The sequence below is a fragment of the Telopea speciosissima genome, chromosome 3, assembly GCF_018873765.1.
Source record: "Telopea speciosissima isolate NSW1024214 ecotype Mountain lineage chromosome 3, Tspe_v1, whole genome shotgun sequence".
NCBI lineage: Eukaryota > Viridiplantae > Streptophyta > Magnoliopsida > Proteales > Proteaceae > Telopea > Telopea speciosissima.
In genome coordinates, this window is record NC_057918.1 from 8,871,955 (window position 1) to 8,893,124 (window position 21,170).

Consider the following 21,170-nt stretch of genomic DNA (forward strand, 5'->3'; position numbering starts at 1 on the left):
ATGACCAGTTCTCTGCTGAGATTGCAGGTTTTTCATTTTCCTTTTTGGAAACGATGGCTTAAGCGGCTCTTGGGATCTTCAAGTTCACAGAAACAGACAACCCTCATCTTTCCCAATTTCCCCAAAACTTGAAACCCTAAACCCATTTCCTATTATTCGATATGGTAAACCTCCGATTAGAATCATGAACCTTCTTCAACAACATCTGTACTAGCACAAGCTGCCAAAACAGCAAGGAAGATCTGTCCATCAGGCCGTTCAAGAATGCAATCAGTGGGTGGTGGTGGTGGCTGCGGCAATGGTGGGTGGTGGTGGTGTAAAAGAAGAAGAAGAAGAGGATACATGCTTATCATGCCTGAATATCGTTAGGAATGGGTTCCCATGAAATCGGTGCAGATTTCCATGGTGTTCCCTACAAGAATACCTGCAACTCATCTTCCCCAATCGATTGGGGAAGATGAGTTGCAGGTTTTTTTTTTTCTTTTTCTTGAAGTGGTATTCTGGTAACTTTACCCATTGATTTTAACACTATTAGTCATAAACTGACAGCATGGGGGATACGTAGAATTTTCCAAAACTGAGGGGTGAAATCATACTTTCATTAAACCTCAGGGGTGGTATGTGTAAATTACTTTTTTATTTTTTTGTCTTTAGTATAATATACAATTTTTTCAATGAGGTTAATAGTGTCATTTCACATGTATACTAAAAAAATGTGCATTACAACAACATTAATATCATTTTCAAGTTATTTTTAAAACCTCTTTTATACTCATGCCTTAAAGAACTTTTAGAATAAGACAACAGGAGAAATTAAAAGATATGCCAAATTCTAAATACACTTGTAGAGGTGTCATTTGGACACTTCTTTTTTTCTCAAGTCTCAAGTCTATAACTATCGTTCTCCTTTCTTTGTTTGGAACTAATAGGGCTCCACACGCAAACAAAACCAACTCCCCCCCGTCCCCCACTCTTTTTCTTTTTTTCGCGGGAGAGGGAAGAGAGTTGATAGGTTTTTATTCTCTACAGGATATTGACTCGTAGATGCCCCAATCCAATAATGAGGTGCTTTCTAACATTAGATCAGAATCACCGGTATAATCCATAGTCCACCGTGTAGAGAGGTTTCATTGAAGGTTATTTCATTTCCATAGGGGATGGGACTGTTAAATTTTCATTTAAGAAACATCATTTAGCTAAGAATAGGTTTGTTTGGTCACAAAGGATACTCTTGCCAAACATGAAGTTCCTCCCTGATGCACATGGAGAACGAGAAGGGCAATCCTGATGTTGCTTGTTCAGCACATAAATCACCTAAAATTCAAGTGGGAAGCCCTATACTATTATGTTCCCTATATCTGTGAAATCCTAATTCTGAACAGTACTGGTCCAAGAAGCAAAGAGGTCTGTCTATAGTGTTATGTGATCAACGTATTCTTTTAAAACTGACAATCATATGTCTAACTATGATGTATGGTATAGAATGTTGGACAGTTATGGACAATCATATAGATAAATTCAATGTAATTGAGATGGATGTGTGGAAATATTTGAGGTGGCATAGTCATGTTCAACGGAAGCCTTTAGAAATTCTAATATAAAGGAGTGATTTTATTAGATTGAATGAGCTAAAAGAGCCAAGAGCAAACCTAGAATGACTCGAGGAGAAGTGAAGAAAGACATGCATAGCTTAGACCTTGCATCAAGTATGACCTCAAATAGAGATGATTCGATGGTAAGGATCCATGTAGGCAACCTCATTTAGTTGGGATATGGCTTAGTTGTTGCTGTTGTACTTATCCAAGAAACAAAAGCAAAAAGATGAAAAACAACATTTTTCAAATATAAAGATAAAGAATACATGGTCCTTGATGTTAGTTTCCTCCAAAACCTCAACATATCACAAAGACTGCGCTATTTGCACACCTCTACTGGTCCTATGAGTTACTCTCTATAAATCAAAACTTGGAGGCACTTCACACCTCAGACCTGAAAGGAAGCTTTTCTACTGATTGGCATCCCCACCTGTCCATTCGTTCCAGTCCTTGTCAACATGCTCTTGTGCCCATACTACTGCTGCGCGTGCAGCTTGTGGGGCCCCAGGCAGCCCCCTTTCATTCAGAGTATCAGCCATGTCAATGAAAGGGATGACTAACAGGGTTCCAGGACCTCCATATTCAGTGTGTAAGAAAGTGTTGAATATCTGTTAGAGAGCAGCAGCACCAGAAATAGCACATTTAGCATTCAAACAATGTGCAACAAATCAAAGCAAATAGTCGCCACAGGTTGGTTTCCAAGCAGTTCTATATAAAAGTCCAAAGGTTCGGATATCCTTGTCTTAGTGTTATTAGTGCAATGTGCAGTAAAGCAAGAAAACGGCGTAAATGCAAAACGAATACAATAGCACTTTTAGTCCTTTTACTAAGCAATGATCATGGTATTAAAGACATTGAAATACCAACCAACTACAAAAAGCTTTCTTCTTCTCACCTTCTTTCTCCATGTTCAACCAATCAATTTGATTAGCATAAAAGCTCTTGAGCCCAAATGGTGGTAAGTTCATAGTAAGACTCATTTTATCTTTCTGCCCTGATTTGGACAACCTGGTCCCAACTTGTCCAGGAGCTATTTTTTTTTTTTCTCCCTCAGAAATATTTCAAGAATTATTTATGATAATTGGGTCTGAAGAAGTTTCTAGCATGAATTTCCTCAACTCTCCATTTTCAAATCCTGATACCTAAAATGAGGTTATTCAATTTTTCTAATTTGGTTCTACAAGCTCAAATGCAAGACTATGTCAATGATGGGAAAGGTAAAAACTTGTGGGCATTATTACCATTTTCAGAAACTTTAGGTGGAGTATAACCTCTTAGGTTGTCTTAATATATTGTTCAAAACCCTATCACCAACCACAAAGCTACTAAGTGAATATTGAACAATGCCAACAAGACATGGAATTCACACCAGGTGAAGAAACTTATGCAATGTTCCTTGGGTTGAGATCTTTAGGTGCTTCTTAAGCAAATGGAGTAGCTGTGCAGGTGTCAAGTACTCTAGACCTCCAAAAGTAAGGGTACATCTGACTAATGGATTAGATGTAAGTTTAGCAAATTTTGGATCCTCACCAGTTCCCTTTGCTCTCTATCAAAAGGTGATCAGTACAGTTGGGTACTTTCTTTCTTAGCATTTAAGAACTCATGGCGCCAAAGCATTTCAACTATGACGGATCTCCATCCACACCCCGAGAGACACAATTGAGATTTTCTTCTCCTTTCTTTTTCATGACTAACAAATGGCTTTATGAGCAAAGATCAACAACAACAAATAGAATAATAGAGATATCTACAATGAGCCCACTAACAAATATAGAACAACAAAAGCAAATATCAAATACAATTAAGATCTAATGCTGTCTTCTAAGATTTTAAGGCTAAGGAAATGCTGATTTGTCCTTCCACAGTTTCACATTTATACTTGTTTTACTTTATGGGAGCATTTTCACAATTATGACATCTACTGTATTAATCAACTTCAAATCATCACACATCCAACTAATGGTTTAGTATGCACTTCCAACTGGAAACTCTGTATAAAGGTCCCATTTTCATTTTTGTGGGTTTTGGTTCATAGATCACACGATGCTGGGTGCAACATCAGGATGGGGCTTTCTACATCACGCCACGATAGGTTTACTCCATTACATTCTAGTGTTGCTAAGCAAGTTAAACAGTGTGTTTTCCCCAGGTTCAGAACTATTCCTTTCCATCATGAAGCCATTATGTTCCTACTACAAATCAAACATAAGAGAGAGAGCATTATACGAATGGAAGGGGGCTAATTAATCTATCTTATGCAATATTGTCAGCCAACCCACAGACAACCAAAAGAAATCTTCATCAGAAAAAAAGGATCATGAAACCATCATCCAAGTAGTCAATTAATGGGTACAAAGGAAACTATCATTTTGAAGTTGTCGTGCTGAGTTGGATAACCAAATACCTAAATACGGATGTATGTGCAGTGGCTGCCGCCTCTTTAAAAAGCAGATAAACACATGTAAACGCTTATACGCATGCCTATGCAATATGAATTTCAATGGTCACCGCATCAAAATACAAAACCTCAAAATTATCCGATAAAGTTCATAATGACCCTTTAGTCTGATATAATCTTTTGTAAGCTTCGCGCAACAGCTCTATGGATATCATTTCAATAGACAATATACACAATAACTCTACAAATATTATAGGGAACTACCTCCGTGCAGATTTCTACAACTTCTTGTACAGAATCTCCATAAATGGATCTCTTTGACAGCTTCTTATGAAGATGGGTTCTAAACCTCTCTGTTTCCTGAATCCAGAAAAGGAAAACCCAACTGAGTAAGAGATAATAGACAAAGAGAAGTAGACCAAAACATGAAGTCTTCCGAACCTAACAACAACAAGATGGCAGGACCCCCATAACAGAGCAATGAGCAGGCAAATTATCAAACATTTTCACGACAATGAAGAAAATATTAATAGAACAACCACTAAACAGAACCAAAGAAATAACTGATGAAAGAAGACGACTGGGTACAAGTACAATGAAGGGAGGACTCACGGATTCGGCAAATTCGGGAATAGGATCCGGAAATTTGTACTCCGCTGCCCTGCAAATCTGCTTTTTGGAAGAAAAAGAGAATGGGAGAGAAGGTGGTGGTGCTGCTATGTTCTTACGCAATAAAGGGACAGAGGAAGAGTGACCAAATACATTGGTGAAGGACCGACAAATAAAAGGAGCAGTACCACCGAAACCAGAAGCAGAAGAGGAGTTGTAAAGGGATGAAAGGGAAAGAAGTGACGAAGAAGAAGAAGAAGGAAAGGAATGTGAATATTCACTGAGGGTGAGAGGAGCAACGGATAAAGCTAAAGCTTTACTCCCCGCCATCCCTTTTTCTGTGTCTCCCTTAAGCCCTTATCCGTTTATTGTAAGTTCAGGAGACACACCATTCTCCATTGGAGCATGTGTGCATATCATATCATGGTAGGCTGCCACAACTCTCTTTGGTAAAATTTTAGCCTAAAGTTAACAAAGAAAATGGGTTGAAAATAATCTAAGATTTTATAAAATTACAAAGGGAAAGACAACGCTATCTGGGTGTGTGCGGTGTCCTGCCCTGAGACACAAGGACATACAAAATGATCGTCGCACCAAGGGTCATGAAAATAATTTTTTTTTTTTTGGGTGCAGATGTTGTCAAGGGCCCATTGGCCATTAAGACGCCACAAGGAGGCAAGAGGAGACCCACAAGGGATCAATATGGTATCCACATGGGCTCCACTTCTTGGAAAACAGGTAAATGTAGACTTGATGTCACTAAGGAGACTTGAACCACCGATCAAACTCCTGACACAGTTCTCCCAAAAGCTTGTTATGGTGATTCGCTTGTCATGAAAACAATCTAAGACCAAAGAGAAGATGCATGTTTTTTTTTGTGGAAGAGAAAGATGCATGTTAATATAAGAATACCAACAACTACTTAGCTCAGTTGGTGAGCCATGGTGTGCTTCATGCCCATGCTCACCAAGAGGTCTCGAGCTCGAGTCTCTTGGCTGGTATCTTATCCCCTCCCCAGTTCGATTCCCTCCCCCCCTCTATCAATTATATATGTAAAGCTCCCAATTACCAAAAAAAAATTTGAAATAAATCTGAAATTTGACACATGATGAATCCACCTAGACATCGAAAGGATCAAAATTGCCGCATTATCTTTACACATGGTAAAACTACATCTGAATTTTCAGATTTATATGAGAATCTAACATTTTTTGGGGGGGGCGATCCTATAGGGTAAAGGCGAAGACCCTCTAATATCTAAAAGACTAAAACCCTTCAAGGCTATTTTGCATCTTGAATGAAATCCATCCACAATGCTCATGTACCATGGTCGTCCATCTGCTGTTAAGGCATTAACGGTACTCACTACTCAGATATGCTGATTGATCTCTTTGTTCAATCTTAAAAGGTAATATCCTCGAACCAATGTAGACTTCGACCACGAAGGCAAGAGTTGCCAATTTTAGTAACATCACACTTTAAATGCTAACATATGGGAAAAGATTTGCTTCATTAAAAGGAAATCCTTTTTCCATCTCGGTTGCTTGGGAATAAATTTCCCAGTAGGAGGTCCACCAGGGGTTCTAAAACCATAACAAGCACATGTACAGAAATTGATTTCTAAAAACCAGTGTTGCAGCTACAAAAACCAGATGAACTTTCTGCTTTACAAGGACGCCAATATACATACAAAATATATTACTCAGTCCATTTACAAATTCCTTTCATGAGGTTCAAACCAAGGAAATCCCAAGAAATCAAACACTTCTTTTTCTGTTTTAAAGCTCAAACTTGTGCTAGCTCTTGCACCCTGCAATAAAGACGAGATACACTGTGTACATTAATAATGGAAGAAACGGAAAAAAAAAGAGAGGAATAAACACGGTGACTTTGGGTACCCCCTAGGGACAAAGAACACTTTGATTACCCGTTTCCCTCCAGAACCCTGAGTGGCCAGAAAGAGCCCTGTATCATCAAGCCGGTAGCCTTTCGAATCTGCAAGTATCCTTAACCTGCACTCAGTAAAACATACTTCAGTTCACAAATTCCTCTTCCAGATAAACCAATGAACATGGAAACTAATATTTACGTGGCGAAAAATTGAGCTATGAATTTGATACAAACAACCCAATTCAGAAATGTACGACCATCAAACTTTTAACCCAAATCCATCACAAACATTCCCAACTGAATTGCAACGACATTACACAAGATAAGCATGGCATGGGATATGTGTCATATCCTCTGAATCTTATCACATTTTCATTTTGATTTTTTTTTTCCCTGATAGGACATGTATCCATTGGCTACTACTAGCAAACTTTGTTTAGCCCAGAACCTGTGGCTTGTATTTATTACAAACCCATGCCCTTTTTCCTTTAGTTTTATAGATTGTAAATTTTTTAGTAAACAATTAAACTTGGATTTGTTGATGTAACCTTGCAAATTCATAATTGCATACTTTTTCTGCAAAAATTTTTTAGCATTGAATACAAATAAGTACTGCATCTGGATTATCATAAAAAATAATGTATGAATCTAGATTTATTTTACTTATTTGGAAATGAATTGTACATAATTTTCATTTATGGAGAGAAAGAGAGTCTAAATAAATATAGGGATTTTCTTATTGACACCCCCTAAGGTCTCGAATAATTTGTAACCTTATTTTTTATGTCCTTAGTATTAACACAATTTTTCTTTCCATGAGGGTAAATAGTCTCATTTCACATATGTACTCGAAAAATGTGCATGAAAAATGACAACTTTTGATAATGTCATAATAACAAGTCACTTTCAATTTATTTTTTAGAATACTTTATACCCCCTAACTTAAAATTTTCGGAATAAGACAAGGGGCAATTAAAAGAAGGTGTCAAGTTCTAAATACACCTATAGATGTGTCATCTAGACAGTCCCATATATACATATCAATATATATAGACAGGCAGATCAACATCAGTCGGTTCCCCGTATCCTAAGTTTTCTTACTCACAGAACACTTGCACCTGAAGCCGTGTAACATACCTAGCATGAATATTCATAATGCTACCAATGCCCTTCACATATTTGTTTTTCATCAGCAGAGAAGGGGGCAAAAACCACGGAATGCAACAATTAGTAAGATTGACCGTAGAATAAAAATGAACTTGCCTCCTATTGAGTACGTCATTTCCTGTCCAATGTATTAATCCAAATGCATATATATCCTTTGGGTACACCTGACATATTCAAAAGTTATATATGTGAGATATGACAGTAACTGTAGAATATGATTTTGTGATCTAATTTAAATTATGTAGTAGACCAACTTGAAAAATTGATACCGAACAAGTCAGCTTGAATGCATAAGTTCTGGAAAAATCACATAATCCAGATAGGTACATCATAACTTTCAAAGGGAGAAAAATATGAAAACAGAATGTGAAACACATTTTCGTTACCACTAATCAAACATAAATTCTATTTCACATCAGTGTACATGAACCTAAGTTTTCCCGTACAAGTGAAGGACTAAAATACATAACCTAAGTTCATGAATTATCTCTTACTATTTCCCAGTAATTCTGCAGGGTAAAACAAATCAGATTTATTGTATAACAAACATCATCCATAAGCACTCTTCTGTCTCCTTATTTCATGCGCAATCACAACTTTGCACGTGGAAACCAGCTGTGTTCGAGTATATCATTGAATGCCCACACTCATCTAACCATTTTGAAATCTAAACCCTGAATTTCCATTCAAGTCCTCTAGGGCACCTCAGGCATGTGAGGAATCCCCATCTACCATGCCCACAGCCCACCTCACAAACTCATGAGAAGACTCCCATATATGATCTTGTAAAATTCCAATTCCTAGAGGGAACTGAACAAAGGCCACAAAGGCAAGAAAAAAGGGTGAGTTTTCAGGCAAATACCCCATACAACAAAATCTCAACAAAGGAAACAAATATAAATAAATTTACAACATATTTTGTTACAAATTACCTTGAGGTCAATTCGATGTCGTAATTCTCGACCAGGATATGTACAAAGACCAAAGTATGTGTCAACCCCTGAATCAGGATCCTGAATGCAAAATCACCATGTAAAATCCAAAGGTCAACTCCATGTGAATCAATCAAAAACATGAGCAAGGTGAATGAAAAACAAAAGAATAAAATCTAAATGGATCAAGGAGAAAGTAAATTAGGAATGTGTAAGAATATGTCCCTGTGAAAAGAAAAGTAGTTTCAGTCAAGGAAGCTGAGAAAAAATCCTTCCACAGTAAATAATTTGTGCAATCCAGCTTTCCTGAATCTCAGCATTGGGAAGCTCCTCAATAGAAGAAAGGCCTTATGCATGATCAAACGAATGGTTCAAAATCCATGGACAGGAACTCTCAAAATGTTCCAGATGATGAAACTACTTACCAGACAAAAATAAACATCCTATTGCCAGAAAACTTTAGAAAACATAGACTCAACCCCTTACTTATGAATGATTTTAAAGGTTTTGAAGATTATTACCAATTATCAGACTACACAGCTGACTTTATTTTCCAACAACCCAATTTGGATGAAAATTTAAGAAGCATTTCTATATTCTATACCATGAACACATGCAAAGTTAATATTTTCCATCCAGGCAGGTACCTACTTTTCCCACCATGTGCTACAATATTTCGTGTATAATTGGCATAAGTTCTGCACAATAACAATTTTTAAAAATTGATTAAAAATAAAAAGTTATTACCTCCTCACTGTGAGTGCTAAAGATCAAATCCTCCCTTAAAAAACCAATATCTTTCAGATGCTTCATGTATTTCGTTAAAAATCCTTTATGACTGAGGTACAGAGATGGCAGGTGTCAGAGATAATTTTCCAATGTTGAACAAAGGGGCACCTCATAAACAATGTGGAATCAAATATAATGGAGGAACAAGAAATCAAAAAGACAGAAATTCACCATGAAATTCAAGGACCAAAATGAGAAACTGTAGTCAGTTGGACAGACTTACCGAAAATAACTGCCACAAATCCAAAAGTATGTATATAATCACAACAGAAAATGTCCTTTTGGGTTAATCCACGCATGTTGAGGCTAATGTCAGCCAAAGTTTACCATAAAACATCAAAGCTCTTGAATGCACAGGCACACTTGCACGTACGTTCACACAAAGTATCCATACCATAGACTATAACGAGATGGCCCTAAAAAGTGGTAACCCTATACCAGCAATTACATGTGCTTATAATTCCATATTCCTCATTATGCCATTGTCCAATATCCAGCTTATAAATACAAAGATGCATAAATACAATTGCCCTACAGGCTACAACGCAAACACACCACAGAAGCAAGGATGTTGCGGGCCCAAAGAGGAACAACAATGGGTCGGTAGAAACGAAACCCTAAAATGATGTAGAAAGAATGGAAATCGCAAACAAACAATCACACAATGCAAGGATTTACATGGCTTACATCCACGGTGAGATGAGATCTGCTTCACTATCAACGGAGAATAAAGGTTACAGTAGCTTGTCCCCACACCCATCTCAGATTACAAAGACTGAACTTTCTAGAATTCATAGCAACATTATATAGGTACACTTGTACCAAAATACCCATATAACCCTAAAAAAAATTCCCCTAGAGGCTGCCGCCCCGACCCCCCCCCCACCCAATTTGTCAAGGCCCCCAATAATGAAAACATGCAAGGTGGGCTGATTCCTCCGGGCCTCAAGACCTCAGGCCCTACGGCCTCTTACCCACAAATGCAAGCAATGGAATACAAGACATCATACCCCAACAGGGTCAAGGAGGCACTATTCTCTACCCTTGGAAATGGGGTCCTAAATTTGGACCGAGTTCAACCAGGGGTGGAAATACTCACAGCCTGAAAGGGATATCCAAACCTTTCTCTGGTGTAGCAACACATGCAGAAGAGATTAATAAAAACACCAAAGGTGATGGACTCTTTCAGGAGTTTGCCTCTTCAAATAGAAGAAGAGAACCGAGAGAGAGAGAGAGAGAGGACAACATGATGGAGGAAGGAGAGAGTGGGATAGAACAAAGATAGATTCAGAATGAGTTCTACCGTGGTCTATCCCCACTGCTTATAACATAAAGTAATTGACTCTTAGTAGGAAACCTACTAAGAGTATAAGTCTAATTACAAGAAAAGTAAACTACAACTACAACTGCTCATAGCCTAACAATTGCAACTAAACAGGGACACTCCCCCTTACGGTGACAATGACAAACACCCCTCATGGTAGCAGTCTTTAACAAGTGCTTCTAATGAGTTATATGGAATTGAAGACCAAACCGAGGGGCTAAGCCAGAACTTTCCTCATAGGAATGCTTATAAGCACAAGACAATCATTTCTCTAGGTCCAAGACCTAGGTTTGGGTCCTTGAAGGATGAATTATATATCTGGTCTTGGGGCCCTTGCATTGTCCAATTCAAAGGGCTTGAATACAAGCTGGGTCATGCTGGTCCACGTCCATGACAACTGTTGAATTGACAAAAAAACAGTCGCATTATGATCACATTTTGCATAAACAGAAAGTTGTAGTCACCAAGAATATAGATCTGTTTTACATCTGAAACATTAAACTATTATCCATTATACAACGTGGACTGTCATAAATAACAGTATAGTTGCAACAGGAGATTGGTTTGATATTTATAGGATTTTTACCTTTTGCCGTCAGGATGTGTAATTACAATGTCCAGATCACCACATGTAGCCTTTCCACGTCTGTATGATCCTCCACATACAACAACTACCTACAAAACATATGAGAGTAACGTGCATTAAGGAAACACAAGGACATAGTTGCACCATACATGCAAGAAAGCATTCATACGCACATATATAAATAAATAAATAAAAAGTTGTGAGGCTCCCACTACTGCAGGGTCTGGGAGGGGCAAATGTACGCAGCCTTACCCCCTGCTTCATAGGAGAGGCTGTTTCCAAGTTTTGAACCCTCAGCCAACATATATAAATACATATTGGGGCCAACATAAACAATGTCTCATTGTATTAATCTTGTATACACCATATCTGATGCAGAATGCAAGGACAGGATCCACTGAAAAGAGTTTTGGTTTGCAGTTAAGGCCTACAAGGAGAACGATGGTTTCCAATTGAGGCCCACGAGGAGAACAATTGGTCCAATTAATACAGCCACCTCTTGAGAGCACCATATAGAGCAGCTGCCATAGTCCATGCATATTTCTCTTTCTTTGAAAGAAATCTAAATCTCCTCTCACGTGCTCCAGTGGAAATTCCTTATTGAATCTTAGCTTGTCTGGGTCTAAGTTGAATTCAGTCACTTTGATTTTATTTGTGGCTACTTTCAACTCCTAAGCTAGCAGGGATTATTCTAGTCTCATTTGAAGTTAAATGGGTTTACTTTTGCTAATTAATCCAACAGAAGGAACTCCAATCTTATTCCCATCACTCTCTTTAAGGACATCTTTTCAGGGATCAACATTTCCCATTTGGCTTGATTTAGTTGTCATCAGAAAAGTCACACTTAACTACTTAACAAACCTAGGATTTGGAAAATCGAAAGTGATTTGGGGAAATTATTCCTAAATTACAATGAAGATATTTGTTTTTGAATTTTTTGTTTCACTTTAAATAGGAGGCTTTGTAAGGGAAATGGAAATAGCAGAGTACATAATTCCTGACAAGAGGTTGCCTTGAGCTTTGTTTTCTATTGATGGCATTCCAAACCCCTATCTTTCCTGAAGGTGCTTATGCTTTAAGACTGTAGGTCCTGATTCCAACCCCTACTTATTCGTTCTCTCAGTCTTCAAATTATTTCCATTATCTTGAATTTCCTGGTTTTTTTGGGAGGGGGTGTTCTTGCGTTCAATATCTTTCTTATTCAATTTCCCTAATCCTGGAGCTTTCTTAATTGAGACCTAATATCTTAACTTTTATCCTATGTTTTGTTCAAATACTCCCAGAAACTAACCCCTTTCAAACCCAATATTGTAAAGATCTTGCATCAACTTGGTAGGATTTTCTAGGACTTAGCCTAGTTTATCTAGCGTTAGTATATCCTTAAATTTCTTTTTTATTTTTGATACACCAGTTGAAATTTATTTATTGAAATAGCTTTATTTTCAATGCGTTTATGTTTGTATGTCATATACATGAGGTGCAGCAAGTAAAACACAACACAAGTAGCTCACAAATTGGTTGTAAAATCATCTCTACAAGACTCCCAAGACAGATCCAGAAACTCTTAGGACTGAACCCAAATCAATCTATTACAGTGCTCACCCCGGGCAAAACATCTTCTCCAGCTTTCTGTAAAAGAGAGTCCATTTCTTGAACCTAGTCCACGGAAATTAGCTAATTGTTAGAAATGCCACATGAATTTCATGAACTTGAACAAAGACCTATTGGGTTCAGCACAGTTAGAGACCTCATGACGTGGAATTCTCTTCTTGATATCGTCAAAATATTTCAACCCTAACTTCTGTGCATTTGTTAAGGAATCCTCATTCTTCAGATCATCTAGTGAGCGATGTCCTTTCTCATAGAGTTTCAGAGCAGTAGCTGGACCAACACCCCAAACTTCCCCAAACAAAGAGATTGTCCGCACCTTCATAATATTGGCAAAACCACAATAGAGATGATTCATTCATGTAGAGAGGTTTAGACTGAACACAGCATACAATTGCCACAACAAGATGCTTAAAGAGAGAGAGACAAGAAAATTATATTTCAAGGATATGGTAAATCTCAAGATAAATTTCTATAATTCATGTTTATATGCTCTAGCTAACAGTTTCATGCCACGGGCCAATCTGATAAACCCTATTTTACCTGCACTTGAGACCAATAAATGACATGATGAAGGAAAAGCAGCACCAAGATGGTTCACTTATGTGCAAAAAAATTAATGACTATCCCGGTAAGGAGTTATATGGTGCACAACTTGAAGGATCCAAACTCACCCCTCCCAAGAGCCTGCATAGTAATGGTCCTTTTTTTTTAATGATCCAAAAGGATGACAGAAAGACCACAAAACACTTGGGTAGAAGAATGTGAGTTAACCGACAAGATATAGAGTGGATTGTATAACAGGATGCACCCGCAGTCAGAAAAATCCCATGTAGAGGGTTAAGTCTTTGTTGACTTGGGTTGAGTTGATTCTGTTATTTATCCCACTTCTGAGTATGTGATGCAAAATATCAGAGGTTCTATTTGGTAAAAAAAAAAATGAAATATTCATTGTAATTAAACTGCAAATCTTTTGAAATAGAAAGTGGCATTAATCTTTTCATATTAGGGTCCTGTCCTGCTTTGATCATCAGGACTGAACAGAGACAACTCTAATATGTTATATTCTACAAATTTTGAAGTCAATTTGCAACTAATTTTGCAAACCACGACTACTAGCAATATCTTGGTAGAGTGTGTAGAATTAACGAAAAGGTGATTCATAATCTTTGTTTGACTTCCCACAAGTTACATACACTTCAAATTTTGGCCACCTAATCTAGTTAATAGGGCTAAAAAAGGGGCTTTAGCCCAAGCTTGGCCAACAGGCTGAGACATGTTGCACAAGCCAAGCCATGTTTTTGCAAGAAAAAGAAAAACCAGTGGCATGGTAACAGCCTATCCAATATCAATAGTGTGCTCTCTCTGAGTTGATTGGCCGACTCTTTGTTTGGAAAGCTGACAGATACCAACCAAATTCAGTAGGACCTGGAAATGCTAAATGACCCAGGTTCTAGAACCAATCATTTAAACCTTGGTGCCAAGACCTGCCCCTATGTGCGGTTTAGGATAGGCCCAACTTCATAAACATTCAAGGTTCAGACTTCTACATCAATGATAAGCCCAAAAGTCTCTTAGAACTGAAATATAACAAATTTTGAACTTACCATCAATCTTGATATTGTTAAACTAAGTTCAATGCCCAACTCAAGTAAAAGCTATACAAAAAGTACACCCTATATTTGCCACATAGTTCGAAGACCTGTAGCCAAATAAGGTGGGCCGCAGCCCAATTCATTAACATAATAGCCTGATTCATTAGAGGCCATAAGCCTCCGTCAGCCCAACATATTTCTGGGTTAAGTGTCAATCAGGCGACCGAATGCACCCTGCATTTTTAGTTAATCCACCAGAGAAGCATTATGGAACATTCAGGCTTGCAACCAAAATTCAGAAGCACACAGTCCCGACTCCTGAACGAGTAAGACACAGACGTAAATGAAACTTCCAACCCAATATAGAAATCATTATGTTTTTTACCTTCATTTATGTTTTACATGTTGCAATTGGATAAGGTTTAATTCAGTCTAACCCAACTAATATGGTACGAGGAATAGTTGGAAAGAGTTGGGTACATGAATGGATGATATTAATTATAAAAAGAAACCATTTTATGTTCACCTTTACCATGACAGAGATCACCCTTAAGAATGAAACCATTCACTTTGCTTATCATAGAATTGTACAAAAACGACGACCCTGGAATGAATGTGAGTTTTTCTCATCTTGAAATGACATGTTCACTGCTCCCCGTAACATCAGTTTTGGTTCTAATGTAAGTTCTAGTTTTCAATTTTTTTTCTTTCTTTAATGAGCCCAAGGAAAACAACCACAAATCAGGAAAATAATTTAGCAACTAGTCAAAAGCTGGAAAAGTTCCACATAATGTGTTAAATCTTCCAGGCATGAACATAAATCCTCAGGGAATAGGATTTTAAGCAGATTAGTTCACATAGGATGATCTTGACTCGTATGAAGCTCATGGTTTTAAGTTTCCTGATTTAAGAATTAAAATTAGGACTAAATTATTAAAAGAATAAAAACCAGAACTATCCTGTAGTATAGAGATAACAAACTAAATACATATGTAATATGGTCCTTCTTTTCTAGTACTGGCGAAGAGAAACAGCAACAAAGGGGGGAAGAAATATCAAAACAACAGAAGGAGAAATCAAAGTAATTGTACATTTGTTAAAAGAGAATATTGGATGTAGCAATGTAGCATACAGAAAACTATATTTTCCCAAGAAGCTTTGCAACACCTTTTCATCTGTCTCAAAGTGCTCCAACTTCGACAACTTGCCAGTAGTCACTATCTCATGAATCTGTAAATAAGACAATAGCCTTATTAGTCTTTTCAATATGCTTTTAAGTAAAAACCTGTTCTATTATAATTAGTTTAGTATGGTGCCTAATTAGTCTTTTCAAGGTTCTTTTAAATAAAAATCTGTTCTATTATAATTACTTCAGGATGGTACAGGGAAACATATAGTGTGTTCCCTTTGACTTTTCAACAAAAACATTTGGGAAGTGATTTAAATAATTTTCAGATTTTTTAGAGTATTTGGGTGTATTGGACTATTGACCAAAGGTGATGCTCTTTTGACAGTTATTTTAATGAGTACATTTGTTCTTGTTGGTATGTTCACCCTACAACATGGTGATACAAATGGATGTGTGCAAACATGAAATATCAGAGGATAAGATAAATGTCTGAGACATGACCCTGGTAAGCAAATTGGAAAGCTCATAAGACAACAGAGTAACGGACATTGGAAATGTATGCAAAAGAATATGACATTATCAGAAATGTGTATTATACATGAATGAAAACAAGAAGTTCCCCCTTAAAAGGATATGTCAAATTATAATTTACCCATGGTATCAACTATCAAGTATCGATACGATATGGCCGATACGTATCGATAGTGGCCATATCGATATGATACAAAATCAATGCATAAATAATTTATCTAGAGAATATATAAAGACCAATACGTTATCGATACTGGCCAATACGGTGCCTAGACAAACAGATACAGACCAATAAGGAACTGATACACTTGATATACAGGCTGCCAAAACACCCAAAAAAAAATCCCAGTTTTTGAAAGAAAACTTCTTCCTACTCTGATTTTTTCGCCAAAATTTAAGTGGATCCCATTGACACTCAAAAGCAATACAGGAGGAGTGAATAAACAAGCAAAAAAATTGCACTAAAGCTCATCAAAGCTAGAGATTGAAGTATGTTTAAAAAAATGAACATTGTTGCTTGAATCTTGGTTTTTCTTGCTTGTTTTTGCCAAGTATCACATCTAAACTGAAAATCTGACACAGGTTTAAATCATCTTGAATGATTTGTGATCTATAATATATGATTATGTTTGTTGCTAAGTACTTATTGTTAAAAGTTAAATACTACTTCAGGTTTGTTGAATATGTTACTAGTCTAGTAATAATATGGTTAATATGCATATACTTAATTTATGTTACTTAATACTTAGTAGTATGTTTATACTTACTGCTTGCGTGGTTTGGACCTTTAGGGGTTACTTTAAGCCAGTATCTTAATGAGGAGCATGTTTCTTTTTCAAATCTTTTTGCTTAATAGTTTTCTATTACTTATTAGCAGGTTCGATATTGTGCTTGCCAATGAAGATTGGAATCACATAGATGGCATGATGACAGAGATAAGCTACATTGGTTGGAATCACTATTTATTGCTTATTTATGGTGCACAATACCTAAAACACTTGTTTTACATATCATAAGCATATTCATGTGTAACAAAGCTTATCTAGCATCTCTTGGTGTCTCTCTAATATGTCTCCGAGACATATACAGTGCATATATGTGTGCATGGAAACTGCTATACATTTGGTCCCAAATTTTTTAAAATATATCAAGCATAACCCTAACCCTAGATTTCTTTTTTTTCTTTTTCTTTTTATAATTGCTGTATTTATATACCAAAGTTTTGATTGCACCAACTGAACTTTGCCATACACTGAGTTTCTCGTTAGAACATGGACTTAACATGTTGTCTTTTCTTATAATTAAGAAGATACACTGTACAATAACTCTTAATGGTAAAGAGAAGGCCAGGGGTGGGGGTAAAGTACCCTTAACATCACATATACAGAGTAATCACAATTTCTATCATAAATAGCACTGGAATTCTGCATTTGCCGACATAACCAGATACATACTATGACAGAGAAGTTCGATAGGGCAAACCATGGCGAATTCCCGAACACTGATTCTACACCAGATAACAATTACTTACGTGGTCCTGCATTGACTTCCCAATTGAGGGCAGGTGTTTGACCTGATCAACGCTTTCAATCTTGAAAGATAACTTCTCAATCACTGGAATAGCTTTGGAATAACTAAAAGACCTCCTGTCATCACCTAGGGCTGTTACAGGGAAAACAACCACTTCATATCACAACCCAAAAACAACAGACTACAAAGACAATAAGTATAGGGTGTAAACCATCCAAGTCAGTCATACCTCTATATATGTTGACAAGTTTTCCAAATATCTCCGTGATATTCCTATTTAAATCAGGTGGACTATAGGCCAGGGATAACTCTGAAGAACTTATCTGATCATCAAACAAGTAGAAGTAATACTTCAGTAAGTTTGTATGCCAAAAGAGATCTTTACTCCCTTGGCCCTAGAAAGAGCTTGAAAAATGTTCTTATTCCTGTAATGCTACTTAATAATATAATGCTAAAGATACAAATTTGTTTTTTGTTGGATATGAATTTGATAGACATACTTTCAGCAGCACATATCCCAGATAGAAGAAGCATATCTGGTAACACGTGACCAAATGCTTTAAGTATTAACTAAACAGTTACAAGTGGTAACTTACATCCTTATTTGAAGTATCAGGAATATATTGACTATAATTTTCTGGACTTGGTGTATACTGAGTGGAGTCATCAGAACCTCCAGTAGTAGTTGGTGCCTCGTCTCCAGGACCTTTTCGATTATCTTCCCCACTCACTAGACTTGCAACATTTGAATCCCCGGGAGAATTTTTTATTTTTTTGCGAGGGGAAGGTTTACCACCACCCGAATTGTTGTCATTTGCTGGTTCAGATGAGATTGCCTCCAAAGATTTTTCCTCCTCCCCCACTTCAGACTCCAGTTTTAGATTGTATGAATCCTCAGGCACCTTTTCTCCTAATCTCAAGCTTTCCTCCAGCCACTGGTAAAGGAGTAAACTCTGAAACATGGCAGGGTCATTAAACATCGACAATTTGGATGAATTCCTTGAGGGAGTATGAAACTCCTCAATATGCATATTGGTATCATTATATAAATGGGAAAAAAAATAGAATTTTCTCCATTCTCCTCCAAATAAAACTATATCATTAGATGAATTTAAGCAAGCAGAATAAGAAAAGGAGATTAAAGAGGTTATGCAGAACAACTAGGGGAGGGGTAGAATCTATAATCATACAACTTAAATTGTGGAATTCAAGAGACAACAGAACAAAGTGAAAGGGGTTTTAAATGATTAAGCACAGTTGCTTTGAAAATAGGAAGGAGCCAATTCAGAGGCATAAATTATTAGATACAAATCATCAATGACAATGAGTAGCAGAAGAGCAACAGAAAGTAGCTGAAATTGAGGATCATGAATCAAGTAAGAAAAGTTGAACTAATGGGTAGTCCATAAAAACATGGTTGGGTTACAAAATTAAAATGATTAATTAGAATGTAATAAAAACAGTACTTAATGGCACTTGAACAAATTTTGGAATCAACCATAATTTTACAATCAAGGAAACGATTGGAGAATAAAAACAAGAACTCACCACTCTAAAACGCGTCAACCAATACCTATCCACTTGGTTTAGAAGGGCTTTGGAGTTCATGGCAAAAATATGAGTAACCCTCTTTGAAAGGCGATCCTCAATGGTAGCTCCCATCTGCACCAGCTTCTGTTTCCATATCTGAGGGAGAAATAGAAGTGAAAATGCAAAAATATAAGGAAATGTTCTTGGGAAGAATAAACAAGAAAACCAAACATGAGAAATTGAGAATACTAGGGAAAACTCCTATCTACAATGAGAAGGTTCCTTCTTTTTCAACGTGCAAAACCAAAACAGCAATAACAATGCTTTTCCTAGTAAAGGATCACAGAAGGCACATGAAGGCTCTGTCTGGTTGAAAGCAAAGGAAGTGGAAATGAAATCACGGAAAAATTTTGTAATCAAGATTGTGTAACCTAACTAAAATTATTAACACATTTGGTAATTATATTTTTCAGATGTAAAATTCATTTTACTTTTCAAATTAAAAGAATTTAATTGCAAAGTCCAGTAAAATTTACTAATCAGACTTAGAATGTTTGAAAGTTTTGGAGTTAGTTATCCCATCATGTAATGTATTACAAAAGTTTCTACTTCAGTATTGATTTGATTTCCGTTCTCTTTCCTTCATTTCCTTTGCAACAAGACGGGTCTGAAATTTTAAGAAATAAAGTAGGGGAAGAAAAAAAAGAGAACGTAGAAGTAGGAATTCATTGAACAGAAACCTGTCATTGGTTATGGTAGTATCCTAGGCAAAGATTACATTTATAAACTAGAGGAAAAAATAATGAAAAAGGGAATCAACAGGGTGGAACGTAGGATTTGATAGACAAGGCGAAAAAGGGTGTCACAAAACGGCTATCTGGATTCTGGGTCTTCGATGTTTAGCATCAGAAACACAATTATAGCTCAAGTAGATAGCGATAACAAAAAAGGGCACGAAGAATAAGCTTTGGGAATCTCGGATGGTTCCGCATTTCATTGCAGAGATGAATAAATTATATACGGATAAAAGGGAGAGAGAGAGAGGGTGGGTTAGAGAAGTGAAGTACCTGCAATCTGCGTGGCTGTACTTCAGCTTCAACCAAGAAGACCACCATCCCCTCGAACATTCCCGGTTGCTCTGGAGAACGAGAGAGTTCCTTCTTCTTCCTTCCTTTCAGACTCCATTGGTATGCTTTCAGACGCCCGGTTGCTTTTGGCGCCATTCCCGGTGCTTTTCAGACGTGTGACTTGTGCTCTGCACCACTCTTAACCCCCAGCGACTTGAACTGCTTTTAAATTTACCAGGGCAGCAAGAATACTTGAACCGAAGGGTGATGCCTGCGTTTTGTAGCGTCTTAGAGAAGTTGCTCGTCACAACGCACGTGTCACCACGAAACCAAAATGCTCCAGGCGCACCACAAAGATTCCAGATGCAATGCGACGTTAGAGACTCCAGTGACGCGCAGGTCTCCTTGAACTGTCTTTGCTGCCTGGTAGCATGGTTTAAGGTATTGGAAATGGATCGGGATCGGTCACAGCCGATATCGATTGAATACCGATTTGGATCACCCTGAATTGGCTCGGATTGGACGGAATTTCCTCTGCTTTTAATAAAAATCAGTTTTTATTATTTTTTTGACCATCAGGTCATACCAATGGATCGATATCCGATCAGTTAATATTTAGGATCAGTCTCGATCGATATCAATCTAATCTAGGCAAATCAGCCGATCTGATTCAAGATTATGAACCATGTCTGATATTTTATGGCGTGAGAACCACCCACCATTAAAAACATTTGAGTTCATACCCTACACCTATGTTGCATGTATACTTAAGGTAACAACACTTGTCTCTTGCATGTAATACCATTTAAAGGGTGAAGAGGAGTATTTATAGAGGCAAAAAGGACAGGTGTTGGCACCTCAGATGTACGTGAAAAGGATCTCAACCCAAA

At 37.2% G+C, this 21,170-nt stretch overlaps 2 protein-coding genes across 10 annotated transcripts; both read right to left on the minus strand.

Annotated features, from left to right (window-relative positions):
- Nucleotides 1–1,932: 1,932 nt before the first annotated feature.
- On the minus strand, nt 1,933–4,971 carry LOC122653469 (protein PLASTID REDOX INSENSITIVE 2, chloroplastic). Its single transcript, XM_043847311.1, has 3 exons — nt 4,606–4,971; nt 4,258–4,353; nt 1,933–2,203 (listed from the first exon to the last, which is right to left on the minus strand). The coding sequence occupies exons 1-3, from the start codon at nt 4,930–4,932 to the stop codon at nt 2,006–2,008; spliced, it is 621 nt and encodes a 206-aa protein (XP_043703246.1). The 5' UTR covers nt 4,933–4,971; the 3' UTR covers nt 1,933–2,005.
- Nucleotides 4,972–6,241: 1,270 nt separating this feature from the next.
- On the minus strand, nt 6,242–20,407 carry LOC122653467 (DNA polymerase lambda). Of its 9 annotated transcripts, XM_043847305.1 has the most exons (15): nt 20,281–20,388; nt 19,479–19,579; nt 19,232–19,369; nt 18,280–18,636; nt 17,913–18,006; nt 17,685–17,815; nt 15,661–15,723; nt 13,038–13,217; nt 12,893–12,946; nt 11,291–11,379; nt 9,339–9,429; nt 8,592–8,672; nt 7,756–7,823; nt 6,530–6,614; nt 6,242–6,412 (listed from the first exon to the last, which is right to left on the minus strand). In XM_043847305.1, the coding sequence occupies exons 3-15, from the start codon at nt 19,343–19,345 to the stop codon at nt 6,314–6,316; spliced, it is 1,506 nt and encodes a 501-aa protein (XP_043703240.1). In that variant the 5' UTR covers nt 19,346–19,369; nt 19,479–19,579; nt 20,281–20,388; the 3' UTR covers nt 6,242–6,313. The 9 variants fall into 9 exon arrangements, with proteins under 9 accessions (XP_043703240.1, XP_043703235.1, XP_043703236.1 ...); XM_043847300.1 differs by lacking the exon at nt 19,479–19,579 and having other exon boundaries at nt 20,281–20,407; XM_043847301.1 differs by lacking the exon at nt 19,479–19,579 and having other exon boundaries at nt 11,291–11,375; nt 12,889–12,946; nt 20,281–20,407.
- Between the last annotated feature and the right edge of the window lie 763 nt (nt 20,408–21,170).